General features: G+C 39.6%; 1 protein-coding gene across 2 annotated transcripts in view; it reads left to right on the plus strand.

Moving 5' to 3' along the window:
- The window catches only part of ubl3a (ubiquitin-like 3a), a 36,352-nt gene extending 19,227 nt beyond the window's left edge, over positions 1-17,125 (plus strand). For both annotated transcript variants that reach the window (XM_006800146.3, XM_035911728.2), the window contains exons 2-5: positions 8,157-8,265; positions 11,116-11,202; positions 13,503-13,580; positions 15,289-17,125. In XM_006800146.3, the coding sequence (XP_006800209.1) occupies positions 8,157-8,265; positions 11,116-11,202; positions 13,503-13,580; positions 15,289-15,341 (327 nt within the window). In that variant the 3' untranslated portion in view covers positions 15,342-17,125. The remainder of the gene's footprint in view (positions 1-8,156; positions 8,266-11,115; positions 11,203-13,502; positions 13,581-15,288) is intronic.
- The last annotated feature ends 3,635 nt before the right edge of the window (positions 17,126-20,760 follow it).

Raw genomic sequence — 20,760 nt, forward strand, 5'->3', positions numbered from 1 at the left:
TGTTCAGAGGTGAAGGATAATAAAATTTCTTGTCCATATGTTTGGATTTTATATGTTAATTATGGAAAGATGGGGGCAGCACTGGAAGGTCCTGGGTTTGAATCCAGTCAAATGGGGTTCTTCTGTGGGGAGTTTCCATGTTCTCCAGGTGTCTGTGTGGGCATACTCCCACAGTCCAAAACATGCACAGGGTTAAGTTACCTGGTAATTTTAAATTGTCCATAAGTGAAGCGTATGAGTATGAATGGTTGTCTGTCTCCCTCTGCTAGTCCTGTGATAAGCTGGTGTCTTGTCACTGGGTTAGACTCCAGCCCTTCCCACATTGTCTTGAGGAAAACAAAATGGGTGGGATTATGACAAGATAGCTCCCTTTTCATACCCAAGACACCATAATTTTCAGTGGAAACACCTCTTTTATTACATTCAACAACGTAACTCGGAAACTGAGTTTATTTTTGAAACAAGCAAGGTTGGGTACTGATTGGTCCACAATAATCTTTGGTGTACACCTTGAAATTGTGTTGAAAGTACAGATCAGGATTGGGGGTCACATGAGAAACCAGGGCTGTTGTGGAACCGTTCTTTTTTATTTTCCCACATTAAATTTGTTCAAAAACACAGAAGACACAAAGCAAAACAAGAACAAGTCAAATGATTTTTTAAATATATTTTTAATATATTTTGCATCTATATCAGAAATCAGAAGTGTGGCTGACGGGACTTTACAGCACAGCTGCACAGCTAACAAAATCTACGACCCATAGTTCCTATAGTGAGATGAGGAACAGCTACATTAAACTGTCAAATGTAACACAGAGTTAAACTGCATCTTGACTGGTCTGTGGAGGCATATAACAGGGGAGGGGAAATGCTAGTTGCTGTTTGAAAAACTGTGAGGATAAGAGTCTCTGAAAGGATAAATAACAGCTGGTCACAAGTCCCCTGTTCATCAAAAGATGAATTTATTTCACAGGAGCAGTGCTAAACATGTGTTCTTGCAAAATGTAGCTAAAGGAGCAATCAGGACACAAAAGGAAAAAATAACCGAAATGATTCTATTCTAACTAATAACAGCAAAATAAAAGTCAGCACCGTCAGGGTCATTATGTAAAAATAAACACCCGTTGCCCTGTTGTTTCCTTCCTGTGGTTGTGCTACAGTGGAAAAAAATAAAAACAAAGTGAGGTCTGAAAATTCCATTTAAAACAGGAAATGCAAGCAAGGCTGAACACTGTCAAGGTTTCTTTCTCTGTTCTTGCTGCATTCAGTATTCAAGACCACAAATATGCAAATTACCTAAACAAATGTGAGAAAGGAAACAGAGCAAGCTTTAAGAACCATAAAGCATGAGCTTCGAGTACACTAAAAGGGCGAAAGGTTTAGGACACTGATCTTAAACTCTGAATTCAGGTAGGTAGCACCTGTCCATGCAGCGTGCCTTTGCAAACATTTGTGAAAGAATGGGTCGTTCTAAAGCGCTCCCTGGTATTGTGATACTGTAACAGGATGCAGCTGCTGCAGCATGTCGGTTTGTGAAATTTCTTCTGTCCTAGATATTCAGATATTCGATCAGCTGTAAGTGGTGTTATTGCAAAGAGGAAGCCACAACAACTCAGCTTCAAAGTGGCAGACCACAAAAAGTTACAAGATCGCTTAGCATCTGTAAAAGTCACTGATGCGCTCCTGACTAACTGCAGAGCCCCAAACCTCCTCTGGCATTAACATCAGGACAGAAATTGTGCACCAGGAGCGTCTATTGGTATGGATATGGGCCGAGCAGCTCCTGTAGGTGTAGTGTCCATATACTTTTGTCAATACAACGTGAGAAAAGAAACAGAGCAAGCTTCAAGAACCATAGAGAACCAACTCTCCTATGTATTAAATTGGTACAAACTTGACTGCGTTTTGTAGCTTGCGTGCATCCTGGTCAGTATTTTTGTCGTTCGGACACAGAAGACGAGCACCACAAAACTAAGTGCATGTGCCACATTTAACTTCCAGCTTCGAGTCTGCAAGGACTTCAGTCAGATGGTGTTTTTATTATTCTGCACACTGATTACATGATCACAGAGAGGAGCTCACATATATCCAGAAAAACAGAACAAAATAGCACAGATGACTAACTAGGCCCCTGTTTACCACAAGTGTTGACATAGCAGCCATCATAGCATGGCTGTAGGCACAATCAGCAGTGTTGGAATAAATTTTGACCAGCCAGACTGCTTTGCTGGAGCTTTCTTGTTGCAAGAGCAAAGATGACAATTTCTCTTAACATTAAAAGTTTGGAGGAAGATTAGGTTTCCTCTCAGTCTGGCAACTGCTTGAAAGATTCTCACTCGGCCCCTTTCTGCCAGTTTGTTTGCATCTTGTTGGCATGATGTAAACATGTAACAATAATGACTTTTTCTTGGCTTAATTTATTTTCAAAGTTTATATATTTGTCAAATTATCTTTATTTAACCTTAGCACCACTGTCTTTCGTCTGGCCTCTCTCTGTTTCATGGAAACAATACCTATCTAGTGTTTGTTGGAAAGCCATGTCAAAACAAAGCATGACACACCAGCAATTGTAGATATGTGGTCTATAAAGATAGCAAAGTTAATAATAAACATTTCAACTGGGTAAAGGTCCTTCTGCTCTATCTTTTCCTACAGTGAACATGCTGATATCCAAATTTATCATCTGCACAGTCATGTCTGTATGAATATGCATGAGTGTTGCACTGTTTCTTAAAAATGTTTCTTAAAAATTATGTTAATCCATATTTCTTCTCTGTCCCTGAGCTTAATTATTTCACTTTTTCACTTAAACACATCATCATTGCTTTGCCAGGGAAACATTTTGTTAAAATGCAGTGTATTTAAACAACAATGGAGAGCTCAGAGCTTCATCAAGGCTGATTCTCTGATCAGGCGCGCTCGTGTATATGAAAAATAGAAGAAAAGCAGTCAGTTAGTCAATTAAATATCCAGTCACGATTACGCCACAGTTTTTATTGTTTTTATCGCATCACTAGCAAAGAAGTTCATTGACACTGGTTAATGCAAAACACAAAAGACGCCCACATCTCCTGCTGTTTCACATATTATTTTTATTTTTAATAAAGTCACATTTGTTTATTGCAATTTGTCCATCTCCCTTAGTGGGGAGAAGTCATTGTATGTCACCCATTCATTAAAAGATAAAGAAGTAAAGTTGGCCTGGCTATTGGTGCACCTAACAAGCTGGTTCACCAATCTGTTGCCTGGCACACCCTTTCAGCATAATTTCAAGGATCCTGCTTGAAACTGCTAAACTTCAGTTTGCAATGTTTCAGGTCTGAAAAGAAAGATTAGAGGTAGCACATTTTAGGGAGGAAAGAAAGATAAGCTTGCAAAAGCTAACATTTAATGTGATTAGAGCATTGCCCCCCCCGAATGCTGCTAGACACACACATGCTCACAGAGACTCAAAGATTACAAATCTTTGCCTTGGGCTTTGCTTTTTTGTATCACACGTTTATAAGTCAGCCACTGTTACGTAACGACTGCATTTGTGTGTATGTGCGAACGTAAGAGAGGGAACTCGTGCAAGCGATAAAATACCTCTGTGTAGAATATTGAATTATGTCAAACTCAAAATGAGGCTCTCTGACAAATCGAAAGAGTTTGCTTTCCCATGCGCTCGCTTACAGTTTGCACATGGGCGCAGATGAAGCTCGCGGCTTTTAATACACGCATTTAACCAGCACTTCCAATATGCACAGTGATTTTCTAAAAGCGCTATCCCTTTTCAGCGTGTTTTTAATTAAAGAAAATAAAGGCCCCCGCGCATAATTTATACGCTAATGGAGACTAACATTGTGGTTCTTTTTTGTGTCTTTGGAAAATTACTGAGAGCTTGCAAAGCTGTTTCTTTTTCACACTCTTTTTAAGTCATTTTAAAAAATGCAACAAATGTGTGACAGGTTACCAGAACATGGCCTTTTCTGTAGCATTTAATATTTACAGCCAGAGAGCAGTGGCAGAAAGAAAAGCGACCTGTCCGCAATTGTCTGTAAAATCACTGACGTAGAATTCATTAGTATTTAAAGTGCTGTGCAGCTACATTTCTCAGGTTTACAGCCGAATTTTCTCCAGATTTAACGGGCAAGTCAAAGCGAGCTGGCTGCTAGATCCAGCTGCCTCGCTTTAAACAGACCACAGCCGGGTTAATCACCCATGTCCTCTCTTAAATTCATTCATGCAGTTATGAATCCGCTCTGACAGCAGCAGCTAACCTTATTGCGCAGACTACATATAAAGCTGCTCTAATATATTCCCACAGGATGGCTTCCCACTCTGTAATTTGTTGACTGCTGCAGAGGGTCTAAAGAGCAGCAATACTCTTTAATGCACTTGTAAACATACACACAGACACATGCGTGCATATGCACACACAACAGTGCCTTGAGAAAGAGTTGAGAGCGGCGCTCAGGGAGGAATAATTATAGATGGCATTGAGTTTCCTGCTCTCCTCCGTGTGCAAACGGTGTTTAGCTAAGAGGGCTTGCTTGCTCACATGTTTACGGCATGGCATTTGTTGGCAGCCGGGTCACATTAGTGTTAGACTTTGTGAATGTCTGGTCTGCAGTGGAGCAGAGAGGCTCGACAGGCAAAAAGCTGTGTCACCAATTTTCCACATAAGTAACCTGTTTCTTTATTGTGTTATTTTCAGAAGCAGCCAGGAATAGGAGCAAGGATGCTTCCGCATTCTGTTACCGGAGCTTGCACACTTTCGCGTCTCCAACGCGAGTACGTGAAAGTGTTTGCAAGCTCTGCAAACACTTGCTAAGTGACTTCTTCTTCTTCTTCTTCTTCTCGCAGCTCTACAAGCTCTGCAAGCTAGTGAAATGTTCACAGTGCTAATTTCTGGCATTTCAGAGTGCGTCTGGCAGTGGGTTAGGATGTAGTATTTGTATGCATGAGTAACTAGCAGTCTGCCTGGAGATATGTGTTTGTACTGTGATTACGCATGAATTGTTTTCCTCCCCTTACCTGGAGCAATTGTATTTGTTAGAGAGAATAGACTGTAATTGAATATACTTCCCTGAGCTGGCTGTGCAACCTCATTACCTTGCCCTTTTACGGAAGAGAGAAAGGCGCAGTGAGCCTCTGGGAAAAGGGGGCAGTGAAGGGAAAAATGGCAAGGGAGAGCTGAGATCTCGACTCAGGTGAAATCAGAATTAGAACAGAGAGGGAAACGGGGAGAAATTCATCTGTAGCAGCATAGCTCAATGTAAGGTCTTACACCACCATGAGCCACCAGAACACAAGGACTGTTACTTTTCATTGCCCTGTCCCTGAAGTGCACACGAGTCTTTTGTAAAGATTTTTTCTTCTAATTTTATGCTCTGATGTTCCAGGTGGCTTGCACATTGTTCACAAGTCCTGCAGGAATTTCAGTTCTGTGGAAATCTGGCGGCTGCACTGGCCATAGCATGAGATTTGCATAATTTTGATACGCAAACCATTTCAAACATTCTCAGTTGGAGTGGAAACATCTGCATCTGTCATGCATTTATTTTTTCTAATAATTTGCATTTTCCAGGAAGTACACTGAGAGAACGAGACTTGGAAGAATAGAGAAAGCAAAGAAAAAGAGACAGAGACGAGAGGCAAAGGCAGAAATTCACCCTTGTGCTGACATATATAAGACGAAAGGCTTAGTTTGCCTTGTTTAACCCAGCCTAGCTCAATTCTTCTTGTTATTCCGGCCTTGTACATTTCTCCACTGTACGCTGTACAGAGCCAGAGATTGATGGAGTCAGTGAAAGAGACAGAGTGAGTGAGGTGATGCAGAGACTGCAGCAAGCATGGGAAGATGGTTTGATGTGACACAGCAATGGAAAATGGGCAGGGGTTGGGGGTGGGAGGTTGAAGCGAAGCTATCCTGTAGGTGTTATCAGGTTAAGCCGTTCACCACTGGCTGTCGCCATGGTGACACCATGGTAACTACCAGGTGTTCTACTAGGAAGGAGCAAAACCTCTCATATGCATAGGGGATTCCTTTGAATCTCACTTTGTGCTCATTTCTGCTTCTTTTCTGCATTTGCCTGTAACGTTCAGGTTTTTGTGTTTATAACAATCAAACAGATGGAACAGTGTGCATGTTTACCTTCAAGCATCCGCTCAAAAACTTGATGCAAATTCATGCTTTTATGATCTGTGTCATCAAAGTTGTTAAAGGTATATTTTGTGAATCACAGCCGGAAGCAGCAGTGAATTATTTCTAGCGTTTCCCAGTCGTTAAAGGCGTGTTTGTGTGAGTCTGTTTGCCTGGATGCATGTGTTTGTACACAGTGCACCTGCAAATACATGAAAAAAACACACACACACACACACACACACAAAACTGAAGCTTGAAATTATCTTATCTCATTATTAAGTTGATTTAATCTCTTAGAGGCACATTTACCATGTGCTCATTATGTTTATTGTACGTGGTATTTTGTGTATGTCATATATATATACATGCTTCTGTATGGCTCGTCCATGCTTAAACCTATAAGCTGATTTGGTTACGTACTTAAAGAGATCTCAGTTTCAATCCTTTGGTGTTAGCTCTGTTACATCACTCCACCCGGCTGTGTGTGTGTGTGTGTGTGTGTGTGCGCGCGTGTGCGTGTGTGTGTGTGTGTGGCGCTCAGCAGAGTGGGTTTGGTAGGACACGGGGTGTGGTGTAGAAGGCTAACAGATACTTGGCGCATGGAAACACACTGACAACAATGACACACGTGCTTGTGCCATGCGCACACAGGGGCCCAGCCACACAAATACAGTAAGCAAAGGCAAGCACACACCACTGAGTTCTGCTCTTAAAGGCACACTGTACCACTGCTAAACACATATCAGGCCTCTCATCTGCATCCTAGTGCTCGGCAGTTTAATTGCTCTGCAAATTAACGGTTCTAAATGTACACCCCCACGATTTGTTCAGTTCACTTGTGTATATTTTCTCGCTGGGAGCTGGTGATCTAAGGTGAGAGAAACAAAATCATGTGGCTGGAAGCAAAACACGTGTGTCCCTCTCATTTATGTGGTTATTTTTAGTTGCACAATCACATTGGTGAATAATGACCTTGTCTCTATGCGGGGCAGAGATCACCACTGAGGGTTTTTTTTCTCTCTCTGTTAAACTCCAAGTATGTACTTTATTCAGTACAGAAGAATTCAGTGGATGTACTTTTGTAATGTGTCAGCTGAATTATCCAGTACACATAATGAGAGTTTGTATTCAGTAATAGTGAAGTTAGGTAGTCTAGGTCAAAGTCAAGTTTATTTATATAGCGCATTTTCAAACAGTCCATGCTGCTTGCAGTGCTTAACAATGTAAAATGCCACTAAAATAAATAAAATGCACCGCAATGATGCAGTAAAATATAGAGAAAAAACAAATAAATAAATAAGTCAATAAAAACAACTAAAACAACAACAACAATAACTAAGACTGTTAAAACCAAAATGTTTAGGTCAACATGTGCTGTGGTAGTGTTTAAGTTGCTAAGGTGCTTCACAATCTGATTTATAAATAGTATCAATCTAAAGTTACTCAGTGATCGCACATTGGAGGGGTTAAATTCTACACACAAATCCAGGAAATTAGCCTAAAAAATACATACATGACATGACTGTGGAAACGTAATTAAAAACACAGGTGACTAATTACTGTATTACATAAACTACAGTACAAAACAAACATGGATACAGCATTTCTAATTTCAAGTAAAGGTTTAAGAAAATCTTTAATTTTAGTTGCCTGAAAAATTTCTTGCTCAAACACCTACAGGGACAAAAAAATGAGGAATGGTAAGCGAGAGACAAACTTCCATTCAATTTCAGACTTGGGAACCAAAGACAAAGAAATACAGTTTGAGGGAATTGAGAAAGCTGAAGAGGAAGTTGGAGAGACTGGTGGGAGTTCATCCAACGGAAGGATGTTCCTCAGGGTCTTCCTATCCTTCTTCTGTTTCCTATTAAATTACTAACTTGAAACCGTGTGCTTCCTGACCCAGCTCTATAATCTGACATATGGGACAGCTGTTTGTTTGAATGTGCATTTTTCTCTGTCTTCATTTTTTATTTCTCACAGTCACTAATGCTTTTTCTTTTTTTTTTGGCTTTTACCTGTGTTGCAGATAAACCTGCGGCTGATTTTGGTCAGTGGAAAGACGAAAGAATTCCTCTTCTCTCCCAACGACTCTGCAGCAGATATCGCCAAACACGTTTATGACAACTGGCCAATGGGTGAGTAGCTCAATTATGTATTGCTATTCACATCAGATACATGTGCATCGGTATGCAGAGGTATGAGTCTGCTATAAATGTATGTGCAATATAAATATGAAAGCAATAACAAGTTCCTACGTTATGAATAAAATCATTGTGTTCTAAGGCAGTCGCTTACAGTACGGTGAAAAAGTTTTCACTGTACTAAGCATACCCCAAGATTCAGTAGCTTGTAGAGCCACGTTTAGCAGCAATAACACAAATCATTTTTCTGTTTGACTGTATCTGTATTTCTGCTTGACTAACTTTCTCTCGTTGTGGAGAAATTTAGTCCCATTCTTCTTTACAGCATTGCCTCAGTACGTTGAGCTTTAAAGGTATTCGTGCACATCTCTCTTTAAGGTTGTCAACATTTTAATTAGTTTGAGGTCTGGACTTTGACTAGGCCATTGCAGCACCTTGATTATTTCCTTTTTCAGCCATTCTGTTACAGATTGGCTGCTGTGCTTGGAATCATTGTCCTGTTGCATGACCCAATTTCAGCTAAGGTGCAGCTTTCAGACAGACCTAACATTTGACTCTAGAATACTTTGGTATAGAGACGAGTGGATGGTCGACTCAGTGACTCAATGACCTGATACCTGGGTTCTGTGGCTACAGAATAAGCCTACCTCTTAAGCCCTCCACCACTGTGCTTGATAGAGGGTATGGGGTATTTGTGCTGATATAGTGTTTTTCACCAAACACGGAGCATTCTATTGTAGACAAACATCTACACTCATTTAGAGGCAGCTTAGCTTTGCACAGCTTCTAGTCTGTGCTGCCCTGTTCTTTTTAGTGAGAAGAGGCTTTTTCCTGTTTACCCTTTCAAACAAAACCATACTTGTTCGGCCTTTTTAAACTGTACTATTGTGAACTTTGACATTTAAAATGCTATCTGAGGCCTGTAGAGTATGAGATTTAGCTCTCGGGTTCTGTACAGTTTTTTTTTGCATGGTCTGACGTTGGGGTGAACCTTCTGGGACATCTCCTCCTGGGAAGATTGTGGCTTTGTCTTAATACACACCTGACCAACAAACTGCCAAGACTTTTGTTTTTATGGACGTGGCAATGCACTCATGATCCGTACAGCAGTACGAGGGTACTCCTGGAAGCAGTCAGGGCACACTTGTCTTTTCTCTCTTTCCTCTTTAAGATATAGCTTTTCATATATTTGATTAATACTTACAGACATCTACAAACTTATTTTTACAGTAACCACATTTTCAAAGCTGATTGACTTTTTTTAAAAGTGAAAAAGCAGGTTAAATATATATTCTTATAATAGTAATCTGTAGCAAAAGAAAAATATCATTGTTTACCTGCCCAGCCTGCAGTTGTACTTTTTCAGTTCACTTTTTTCAGTATTGGAAGTTTTTTTTCATGTTTGACATTTAAAAACTAAAAAATAACACATGGAAAATGTACCTGCTCGACACCTAACAGTCAGCAACGAGCTAGCGAAGACGGTGGATGATTGTGGAGCTGCTCTAGCTTGTAATGTGCAAACAAGATTAACGCACAGTTCAAGGTTTAGGTTAACAGCAAAATTAGCATTAGAGTTGACTTTCTTTCTTACCTCATTACAAAGGTGCTTATAACACGGTTGTATTATTTATTTGATTTACATGAGAAAGATCTGGGTTTTCACATCTGCTTTACACATGTCAGATTTTAGCATCAGCTTTGGTTTTACTTACAGTTCTATATTCTTTAACATTTTTGCATTTAATATGTGGCGTTTAATAAATATCATCATTACGCAGGCACAGCTACCGAATCTCTGTAAAAGCTCTAATTAAACTATTTAACTGTAAACAAATAGAAACTACTTGATCAGACTTATTGCTGTCAGACCAACTGCTAATTGCTTACATGCAGGTCTATATAGCAGTGTGGGGAATGTGCATATCTTTGGTGTAGGGTAATTAGAATGAACTCCTTTCAGCCTGATTATCATTGCATACAGGAATGTGGGATCACAGTGCAGCCGCTTCCTTTCTGTAATACACCCACTTGCCTCGCTGCTGCTGTGCACCAGGGTTAGAATTCATTTGATACTGCCCACCTTACGTCACCTTCAAAACTCTAGCTTTTTCCCACGGTGCCGCTAATGTACTCCAGTTTAAGAGAACTCCACGATGCATGAAAAACTACAAATTACACAGTTGGACTCGAATTCTCCTCGACAACAGAAGTTTTCCGTTCAATCCCGTCAGTGTTGGGAGCACCCTGTGTTCCTCCCAGACAACCCATCTGAACCCTGAGAGACCCAGAGCAGGCTCTCAGTCAGCAACAACACCCTGCGCTTAGCTAGAGACAAACATCTGGTGGCCAGACTCTGTTGCTGCGCAACTCCGCACTCTCGTTTCTCTCTCATTTAATGCGTTCACTTTTGTCCTTAGCTCTTCCCGAGCCACACCTCGTCTTCTTCTTTTGCCTCGGCTCTTTCTCACGTTCTGTAGGGCATCCCGCAAAGACCAAATATTATACATTCTGCCTTTAAGGATTTAAAATAAAGGCCCTAAATGTCTTAAAATAGCTTCAGTGTGGTTGTCTGTGGTTCTTCTTTTTTTTTCTTTACCAGGCAGCAACTGATTTCTTTTCACTACACTGTGTTCAGCATTTTCATCACGCCGACACGACAGCTTTTTATACACAGCTTTAGGTTTCTTGGATATTGTGGGTTTTGAAGTACATTAAATTGTACTTGTGAAATGTCAAATTAATACTTCATGGAAAACGAGTAAAATAAGAGGTAAAAATGAAAGAACCAGCAGGGCTCCTTTCTCTTTAACTGTCTCCTCCTTTCTCTCTGCTTTCCTACAGACTGGGAGGAAGAGCAGGTCAGCAGTCCTAACATCCTGAGGCTCATCTACCAGGGACGTTTTCTACACGGCAACGTAACACTAGGAGGTGAGAAAACACTGAAGCTACACCACCCAGAGAAAATGGCTCATTCGCTCATAGACATGCACACAAAATCACAGCCATGCGCTGCTGGAAAGTTCTTTGCTGTTCTCATCCTTTTCCTGAGTCACAGAACAGAGGTACCTCAGTGCTCTGGACAAGCTGGCTTTGACAGGGAAAGAGGGAGGAGAGAGGAAATAGAGAAAAAGAAGGGAAAGAGGCTGGTCAGGAAAGAGGGAAGACTGGCGTTTAAAGGAGACCTCAAGTGGTACAAAGGAGAGAGAGAAAGGAAGCGAGAGTGAAAGGCAGAAAAGGACGTCTTCTGTTGTGGAAGGCCAGTTCACTCTCTCTGGCTTTTAGGCTTTTTTATCTGCCTAACCCAATTTAGATTTGACTGGTGCTTTGTGGTTAACGGTGTTACAGTGCACCCTAACCCTTTTGCAGTCTTCTATCTGCTATCCATCTGATAATTCCCTTATCTTTTAGCATGTTTGCACATTAACACAGAATCCTTGTTGAGTACAGACACACGCATTTTAAGCACACAAGTCGTCAACTATTACATGTTAACAGCAGTGTGCAGTTTTAAAAGTTATAACTATATATGAACTTATGCGAAGCGGTGAGAGATCCTGCAAATTTTCCTTCTTATTTTGTGTATTCACGACATTTCTGGGCTCCAGCCTTTAGGCAGTGGTTGTTTAACCCCATGCCAATTACAGCTGTGTGTGTAGTCTGAGGACTCTGTAAAAACCTACTGAAATAGACTGTGCCCAGTTCCAACAACGAGGTAGCAAAACTCTTATTTAAACAGAAGCAGGGTTGCACTGAACAACCTGTTATGTTATGCATCTATGGCAGCTGGTCTGTTGTGAGCGCTACCTTTTCAACTTGCTACTGCTGACGAGCATTTCTGACACACCCACCAAAGGCGAGGGCATACCACAGCGTCTCATGGAAACATTTAGATGAACCTGGAGGCACCATTTCAGACTGAATGTGCTCCTTTTCCATCTCTCTCCTCTGGTGTCTGTGTCATGGACTTTAAAAAGAGCAGCAGGTCTGTGTGTTTGTGTGGCCAAGGGCGAGGCTGTGCTACACACACACACACGCACACACACACACACACACATGCAGGGCCGAGTGGCGTCAGTGGACAGGATGAAGCGTGCATTTATGCTGCATTCATACAAAATCCGGTGGTGCCTCACCTTCCTGCAGGGTTGTTCCGAGGCGTGTGGGTGGGTTGTTTTTTTTGTTTTTTAGGTTCGTTAGAGTGCTGTGAGACAATAATAAAATAATATTTTACAATCTTATTGGCTGCTTTTTCCTTGCTGATGTTGCTGATTTACTTTCAAGCGCACTGATCGACTTCTGATTTTGCTCCTTTTGGCTTCTTGACCCAGGTTGCAGGCGCCAAGTTGTAATAGTAGACAAATATTATCTCTTTAAGGGGTATCCAGCAGCTCATGTATTGGTTTTGGTCTATTCGGTATTACAACGTTGTTGTTTTTTTTTATTGATATTTTACCTGCCTTCCTCATAGCCATTGCTTTCCATTATTTTTCAGACTAACATGAATGCCTACCAATAAAGCTCAACTGATATGTTGGCAGGGCAGATATGTTGGCTTATAGTAGCTGATATATCAGTATTGGTAAATTAAAATTTAAAAACTAAAGAAGAAATGGGAAAAACACCCTTCAAACATGTTACATAGCATGTCTACCAGAGGGTGCTCTGCAACCTCCACATTGGTGTTTTCTCACTTTTGTCTGCTAACTAATCCCGTTGAACTTGAATCCACTGTATACATGTGCATGTACATACTACGCTCTCCAGGTGTGTCAAATATTTTGTGCATTTCTTTTTTTAATGAATCCTTTTTAGTGTTAAGTATCGTTTCATTTGCACCTTTATTACTGGTAATTATGTTGCAATATTATCTGCAAATAACAATAAAACTTGGAACCGAGTCGTCTTATTCAAGAGCAAGAAACTAGCCGATCCTTCAGCCACTTGTGAACAGTATTTTAAATGATTCGGTTACATATGGATTCAGATTGTTGGCAATTTCCTCATGTTCAAGTGATTATTATTCTGCAATCCCACTTTAATCGCATAATTTGACAGTTTAATTTTCTCTATGTGTAGCTCAGCATTATCCAATCTATAATTTACACTCAGTTTCAGAAAGCTGTTAAAAAGTCATGTTATACTTCTGCTGGGTGACACTGTGCAGGCAAATATAATGTAGCTCACTGAATAACCTTTTCATCCTCTCCCTCCTTCTCTCTCTCTCTCAGCTCTCAAACTGCCCTTGGGGAAGACCACAGTGATGCATTTAGTTGCCAGAGAGACTTTGCCTGAGCCAAATTCCCAAGGTAACCAGCTCCCCGTCTCCCCTTTTTCCTTTCAGGAGGCTTTTCACACGCTGAACAACGTTAAATGTTCCGCTCCCAGCCATTATTTATTTCTGCACATGGCTTCTGTTTTAGGAGCAGCCACTAGTGCAAATAATTGGCTCCTTGAAGTGTATCCCCAAGATACAACACACTGTGTAGAATATACAGCTAATATAAATCATGCCAGAAGATTTGCTCCATTTTTTTATGACTATGACAAGCGAATAGAGTTCAAATGGACATCAAGTTCTCATACTGGGTATCTGTGAGCCCATGTGAGGAAGAATGAATCTGAATGAACTTTTGTTATGTGGAGAAACAGTTACAAAGTTAGATTTGAAGTACTCTTTATGTGAATTGTACAAAAGACCTGAGTCGCCCCTCTTTTTTAATTTCTGGTCTTGTATGTTTTTATAGTGCTCTTGAGCAGCAGTTCTCCAGGCTTTTAAAAGTTTGGTTGCTTTTTCAATCCAGTCCTTGTACCTGACCATTTTCAGAGAAATGTTTTTTATGTTTATCAAGCCACCTTACACTGACCTGTGAATCATTTAAGCATAAAAAATGGAATCTAACTTAAGGAATGAGCCAGCGTTTCTTTAGTTGAATCTATGAAAAATCTCAATGACAACACAGTCTGACAGACATAAAATAACATGTTTGCACCAACAAGTTGATTCCCAAAGAGCTGTTGGGCAGATGTTTTTAAGGAAGTGAAACAGGGAGAAAAGGCTGAGATATGCTAAACTGCACAAGATCTTGACTGAAAACCAGTGGCAATGGGTCTTATGGAGTGATGAATACAAATGTGACATTTTGTAGTTCAAATTGGTATTAATATGTACGTTGGAGGTCAGGAGAGAAGTATAACAGTGACTGTCTCCAAGCATCTGTAGAATTAGATGACTGTGGAGGCTGTGTCATGGTTTGGGGCTATATTTCAGACAGTGGTGTTGGAGATCTTAGAAAAGTGCCATCAGATTTTGATCCACTATGAAGTACCAACTGGAAAGCATCTGACTTACTACATTTAATACATTTTCAGCATGGCAATGATCCCAAACACACTGCCACAGCAGGAAAAGCATTAAAACACAAAGTCAGGAGCACTATCACTCATGAATTGGCCTTCCCAACCTTATTAAAGCAGTGTTGGATCATCCTGCCTAAGAAAGTTAAGCCTGTGGTCATACCAAATCTCGATTTTCAAGCTTTTATGCTGTATTTCCACATTTCAGTAAATTGCAGCACTGATTTCCCATTTTAACAAAATGTAAAGAAATGAGAGATGGGTTAAGACTTTTACACAACACTGTAAGTATAGATTTCAAGAGTCTATTTTTTTTTTTTTAAAATGAGGCTATGTTGCTTCAGGTACCACTAGGAAATGTAACGAACTCAAATGCTGAGTTTGAGCAACAGATCCAGTCTCATGAAATCCCAAAATGCTGCTCAGCTGTAGGAGATGGAGATTTAGACCTTCTTTAGAACATTTATGAAGTACATATGTTATATGGTTGTAGTATATCAAAAGTATTTCCATGCAGTGTTGCAGTATCTGAACTTGGCCTACCAGTATGTTTCTAAATCTGTCCTTTTGAGGTGATGTCTGACTATTGAGCTGAGTAACTCTGTGACAGTGCTGTGTGGGTGTTTGTTTAATCATGACGTTTGTGTGCTGTGTGTCCAGGTCAGAGGAACAGAGAGAAGACCGGGGAGAGTAACTGCTGTGTCATTCTGTAAATACACACCTCCACCGCCACCCCCTTTCATCCTTTGCATCCGTTCTCGCCCTCCATGTCCTGGACCTAATGAGCTTGTACCTTGTCCTGTAGCCTGTCTACACTGCGAATACTCATAGAGACATTTAACGAAACAAACAAACTCGCACTTTCTCTGTTTTTCCCCTTCTCCCTCATACACATGCATAGAAGGACAGCAGGCTCAGGCTGATCCAGGACAGACTTGGAGAGCAGTAAATTGATTAAAGATAGAGTTGATTCCTTTGTTGTACTTGATTTGCTGTCATAACTGAAAATGAGAAGGAACTGGATTTGCATGTTTTTTTCTTTCTTTCTTAATGAAATCCTTTTGAAGCCTTCTGCCATACACATGCATGCACACACACATTTGCAGTAAACACACACACACACCTTGTCGAGCCATCCTCAGGCGGTCTCTTACAAGTCACCTTTCTAACTGGCTCTTTACTCTGGCCAGTTGTCATTGTAATGCAGTGCCCAAATTTGTGCGTGTGGCCTTGTTTTCTCATACAGACCGCTGAGAATTTTAACCACTAACAGCTCATCAGCATACCAACAAACGCGCACGCTCCGACTTCCTGTCCTCACATCGAGCCGCGCGTGCTTGCGTGATACCCCTTAGTGCGGCAGACAAAGCGCAGACGTGCCTGATCAGAGAACTCAAAACATGACACGCACACACACACACATAATAACACACACGTGTGTGCCCTCTTTACTGCCCTCCTCTGCATGTGCCCTTAAAGGTCGCAAGAGAGAAACGATTCCCTTTTTTTATGTCGAGAGCGACACATCCCACTCCTTTGAGTCCGCTGTATTTTAGCCAAACGAAGCCTAAAAAGCAAACAAATAGAAAACAACCATTTTTTTAAGGTCTTGTTTTTCGATATTTGTTTGTTCATGATTTTTTTTTTTTTTGGTGACTGTGTTTTGACAGTCCACTCATATTATCGACCGACTAGTGTTGTGATTAATGAAACATGCCAATTTTCTTTCCTCCGTGACACGCCGTCGCTGTCTCACTGTGCCCCCCTCCCTTTATTTTTATAGCAGTATTGTGAAGGATCTCTCAGACAGTTGCTTTGTAAGCACCGACATTAACTCAGAAGGAAAAGGGTCCTTATTTGTCTTAATTTGCCTCTTAAATCTGCATTAATAAGTCCAGTTTGCACAACTAAAGCATGTGCTCCTTCATTAGATTATTAAAACAAATGTATAAAAAGCTTTGTTTTATTTTATATTTTTCCAGTGGAAGTAATGTTCCAAACTAAGGTAACATGTGTAGAATATATTTAATATGAATCTTATATAGAAAATGACGACTTTAGATCTTGGTGATATACATTATATTGGTGTTTAGTCTATGATTGTGTATACGGTTAGCTTCTAGCCAGTTCACAGTCACTCTCTGACAATGTCTTGTGCTTAACAGCAGCAAATCCTCCCTAATCATTTATGGACTGATGGATTTTTGTTTTCTTTCTTTTGTTCTTTCTCTTTTATTATTCATTTCTTTTTCATTTGTTTATAAAGTAATATAATCCTGTTTCTTTGTGGGGTTTTGTTGTTTTTGCTTTAAAGAATCGCTTTGTAACAGCACTAGGTCTTAAAAAAATATTGTTTATATTGATCAGGGTTCAAATCTGTACAGAGATACACGTTTTCAAACCAATTGTAAATAGCACTAATGCTCTCCCCTCCCCCCCTGCAAACTTCAAAATGGAATACATCTGTAAACTAAATAAAAGTTATTGAAGTGCGCCACCTCATTGTCATGATTTATTGCACGTGAACTGTAATGTTTTAAGCGCCACTGACTAATCATTCTAACAGTATCTTAGCTCGCAGTCTGTGGGACTTGAACCAGAGGGCTGAACAAGACTCCAATCTTCATCTTAACAAGTTCAGCAAATTATTCTAAAAAGAGTTTTTCTTGTTACAGTGACTCTGGTATGTTGAATTTCACCTTGAAACTGTCACTCACAGGTTAGTGTTGTAAATAGAGGTGGGCTTAAATCTTGATTCTTCAACTTCTTGGAACAAGTAAAACACATTTAGTCTCTTTTGAGCATCAATATCACAATAATTTAACAAAACTGTAAAATTTGGGATGATGGTGCTGTTAACAGAAAAGCTGCAGAGTATCCAGGTCCTGTGGCTACAAACATAAGCCCAAATCATGACTGCTCCACCACCATGCTGAAAGTTTGTACGAGGTGTTTGTGCTGATATGCTGTTTGATTTTCATCGAAGAACATTGCTCCAAAAGTCTTTTGGTTTGTCCAGATGCGGCTTTGCAAACCTAAACCATCTTGCTGTGTTTTTTGTTTTGTTTTTGTTTTTTGAGAGAAAAGCATTTCTACTGGCAAAAAAAAACAAGCCCGTAGTATTCTTCTAATTGTACTGCCATGAAATTTAGTGTTTAACGTGCTAACTGAATCCTTTAGACACAGCTAAATGTTCCAGATCTGCAAACTGTCCAAACCTCTGTTTTTATAGGTGTGCTCACACTTGCTGATGATCAATTAAACAAGTCAATTTAATTAGAAGCAGCTGGCTGCTACTTATCATTATGGAAGCAGTAGGAGTGTACTTCAGATGACTCCATAGAGCGCTATGAAAACTTTTTCACATGACTGTGTGATGTAGAATAGTAGAAACCAGTATCGGGAGCCTGAATGATTTTATCTGTTTTCTGAGTCATATCAAGATATCACTTTAGACCTCCTGAAGCTGAAAGCTCCTTATTTTCATGTCTCTGTAGAAAAGATGAATGTGTACCAAGATTACACATCATCACAATCTGATGGTGGAATCAGACAGGCGATACAAACTAACAAGAAAGCAACACTATCCCAGAACAAATTGGAAAAAAATGTAAGTGAGTATGTGGGAAACATCTTGCGGTATGCTGTGATGCACAGAATCTGCACGGCTTCATTAAATATACAAAAACACATCAGGTGGGAGGTTAATACAATTTTAGCAGTGGTAGAGATGTTTTAAGTGTTTAAGGCTGTGCTACACAAATAAGAAAAAAACTCAATAGATTTTACTTAAATTTGTAAAAACACTCTTGTAATAACAAAGCTGATTATTCAAAATGATGCAAAAAGTCTAATAATATAATAGCAGTGCCGCTGACACTAGAATGTTATTGTTTTACTGAAAGTTGTTGTTTCAGTAAATGATCCAAAGACTTTTTCAACCGATGTGTGAGATTGCTGCATAAATTATTGATGCACTTTATAAAGCAATATTTTCAAATTCAACATTATTGTCAAGTCTGCAATTTGTTCAGGACACACACACAGGATCGAAATGTTGTTTCCTCCTTTACTTGTTTTAGTTACACACCGCAGTAACACATGAATAATAACATATTTATAGTTGATACACGCAATAATGATGCGCAATTATTGCTGCGTATAAAAATCTCAGGTGTTTAAAAATGTGAGGGGTACTGCAGTTTTTTGTGTACAAAATATTAAGTATTATTAAGTATTGCAGTACATCTTATGACGCTTCAAAAATGAGTATGGGTACACTGAAAGAAAAACACTACAGATGCAACAACTAAGCATGTCTGTGTGCAGGAGTATGCTTCCTGTGAGGTGACAGTCAACAGTTTCTCACTGGATAAAGACCCCTGATTAATGCTTGTGTTGTTTCTCGTGTTCAACACGTCAAGTAAGTCAGAATGTTGACTCATTCAAAGTTACAGATCCAGTCGTACACAGCGAGAAAGAATAAACTCTGACTTGTAAAACAAAAAAAACAAAAAAAAAAACAACAACGTGATGGCATTGAGTCACTTGTCGAGTTTGCTCAACATTGAGTAGACCAAAGTGCAGCAGGAGGAGCAGCACAGAGAACAACCAAGCCTGCTGCCCTGGGAGAGTTTTGCAAACGTGTTAAACGTCATGTACTCGTCTACTAACGACACACTGAGCAAACAAAATATGTTACATGTGTTGTTTGCTCAGTGGTTAAAGAAATAAAAGATATCTGTCTGAGAATATCACTAGGTGTAAAGCAGTGCAGTGTAAGAGAAGCATAAAGAGCTATTCAAACTGAAGATGCTGACTGTTTCTGTGTTACCAGTGGAGTCCTGTGTAGTTTTTGTCCTTCCTCTCCTCCCTGCAGCCATGCTGTGTCACAGTAACGCGGGCCACATTTAACATGAATACAGCTATTCTTTCTCAAAGAGACTGGGTACAGACAGAGTGGGCTGTGGTTACAGTAGTGAAAAGCACCACTCTCTGTGTGTTTGTGTGTGTGTGCGTGAGGCATTAACCATGCCAGCATCACTTCTGCTTTGCTTCCAAACAATACACCAACAGTATTTATACAAATCAGTGTTCCCATGGAAATCTGAGTCTCCGTATGAACTCCTTATAGTTTGCAGTATGAGCTAAATATCTGTGATCTATACAAATCCACATTTAAGTGTTGAGCTTGGCTAACATTAATAAAACAGGTATCTTTCATGCTTACTTCAGACCACAACAACAGGGTTAAAACCCTGGTGCAGTGATATCTTCTCATGAAGCTTCTCTCAGCATTCCTGCTTACATCAATTATAATGGAAAAAATATAATTATGGAAAAAGATCTTTCAAACAGAGTTGCAAGGCAGGAGTTGCCTGAATTCAGCGGGTGAATTCTGTTTGCAGTAAAGATTGAGGATGATGCCATCTTCTGGCAGAATACTTCTATGACAGCTCATCGTTCCACACTATAAATGAACATGTCGTCTGATAGCTTTGAGTATTTATTTATTGTGTGTGTGCGTGTGTGTGTGTTTATATATATAAATAACTATAGGTTCTGTTACCATCGTATCAATATAGTTATTAAATATAGCCTTATCTCACTATGAGGAATAAAATATGCAAATAGCTTATTCTTGAGTGTCAACTTCATGAGTGTGGATGAGTTTTAAGATCAGCTCTGATGAACATGCTGCACCACTTTGGTAACTTCTTTTTTTCTCACTATTCTCCATAAATAGCTGAAAGTCAATCATTTGCTTTAAATTTATACACTCACCTTATGTTGTTTAACAATAAAACTCAACTGCATCTATACCATCTATGAATGAATGAATTTAATACATAATTAAATAATTAATTAAGTGGGTCACCAATTAATTAAAACTGGAATTAATTCATGAATTAAATATATAAATAATTAATTAAATGTCAAATCATTTAAAACATTTAAGAAATTATTTATTTATTTACAATTGTAAGAAATAATGACATATTTGATTCATCATTTATATAATGAATGCATTAATTATTGACACATTTAATTAATAGATAATTTGTCACGGCTGGGGCAGCAGTCGTGTGGAATTATTTAATGACCCAAAACGCAGGCACTTCAGAAGTGAGG

The sequence above is a fragment of the Neolamprologus brichardi genome, chromosome 10 (assembly GCF_056152115.1).
Source record: "Neolamprologus brichardi isolate AB-2024 chromosome 10, ASM5615211v1, whole genome shotgun sequence".
In the NCBI taxonomy this organism is placed as follows: domain Eukaryota; kingdom Metazoa; phylum Chordata; class Actinopteri; order Cichliformes; family Cichlidae; genus Neolamprologus; species Neolamprologus brichardi.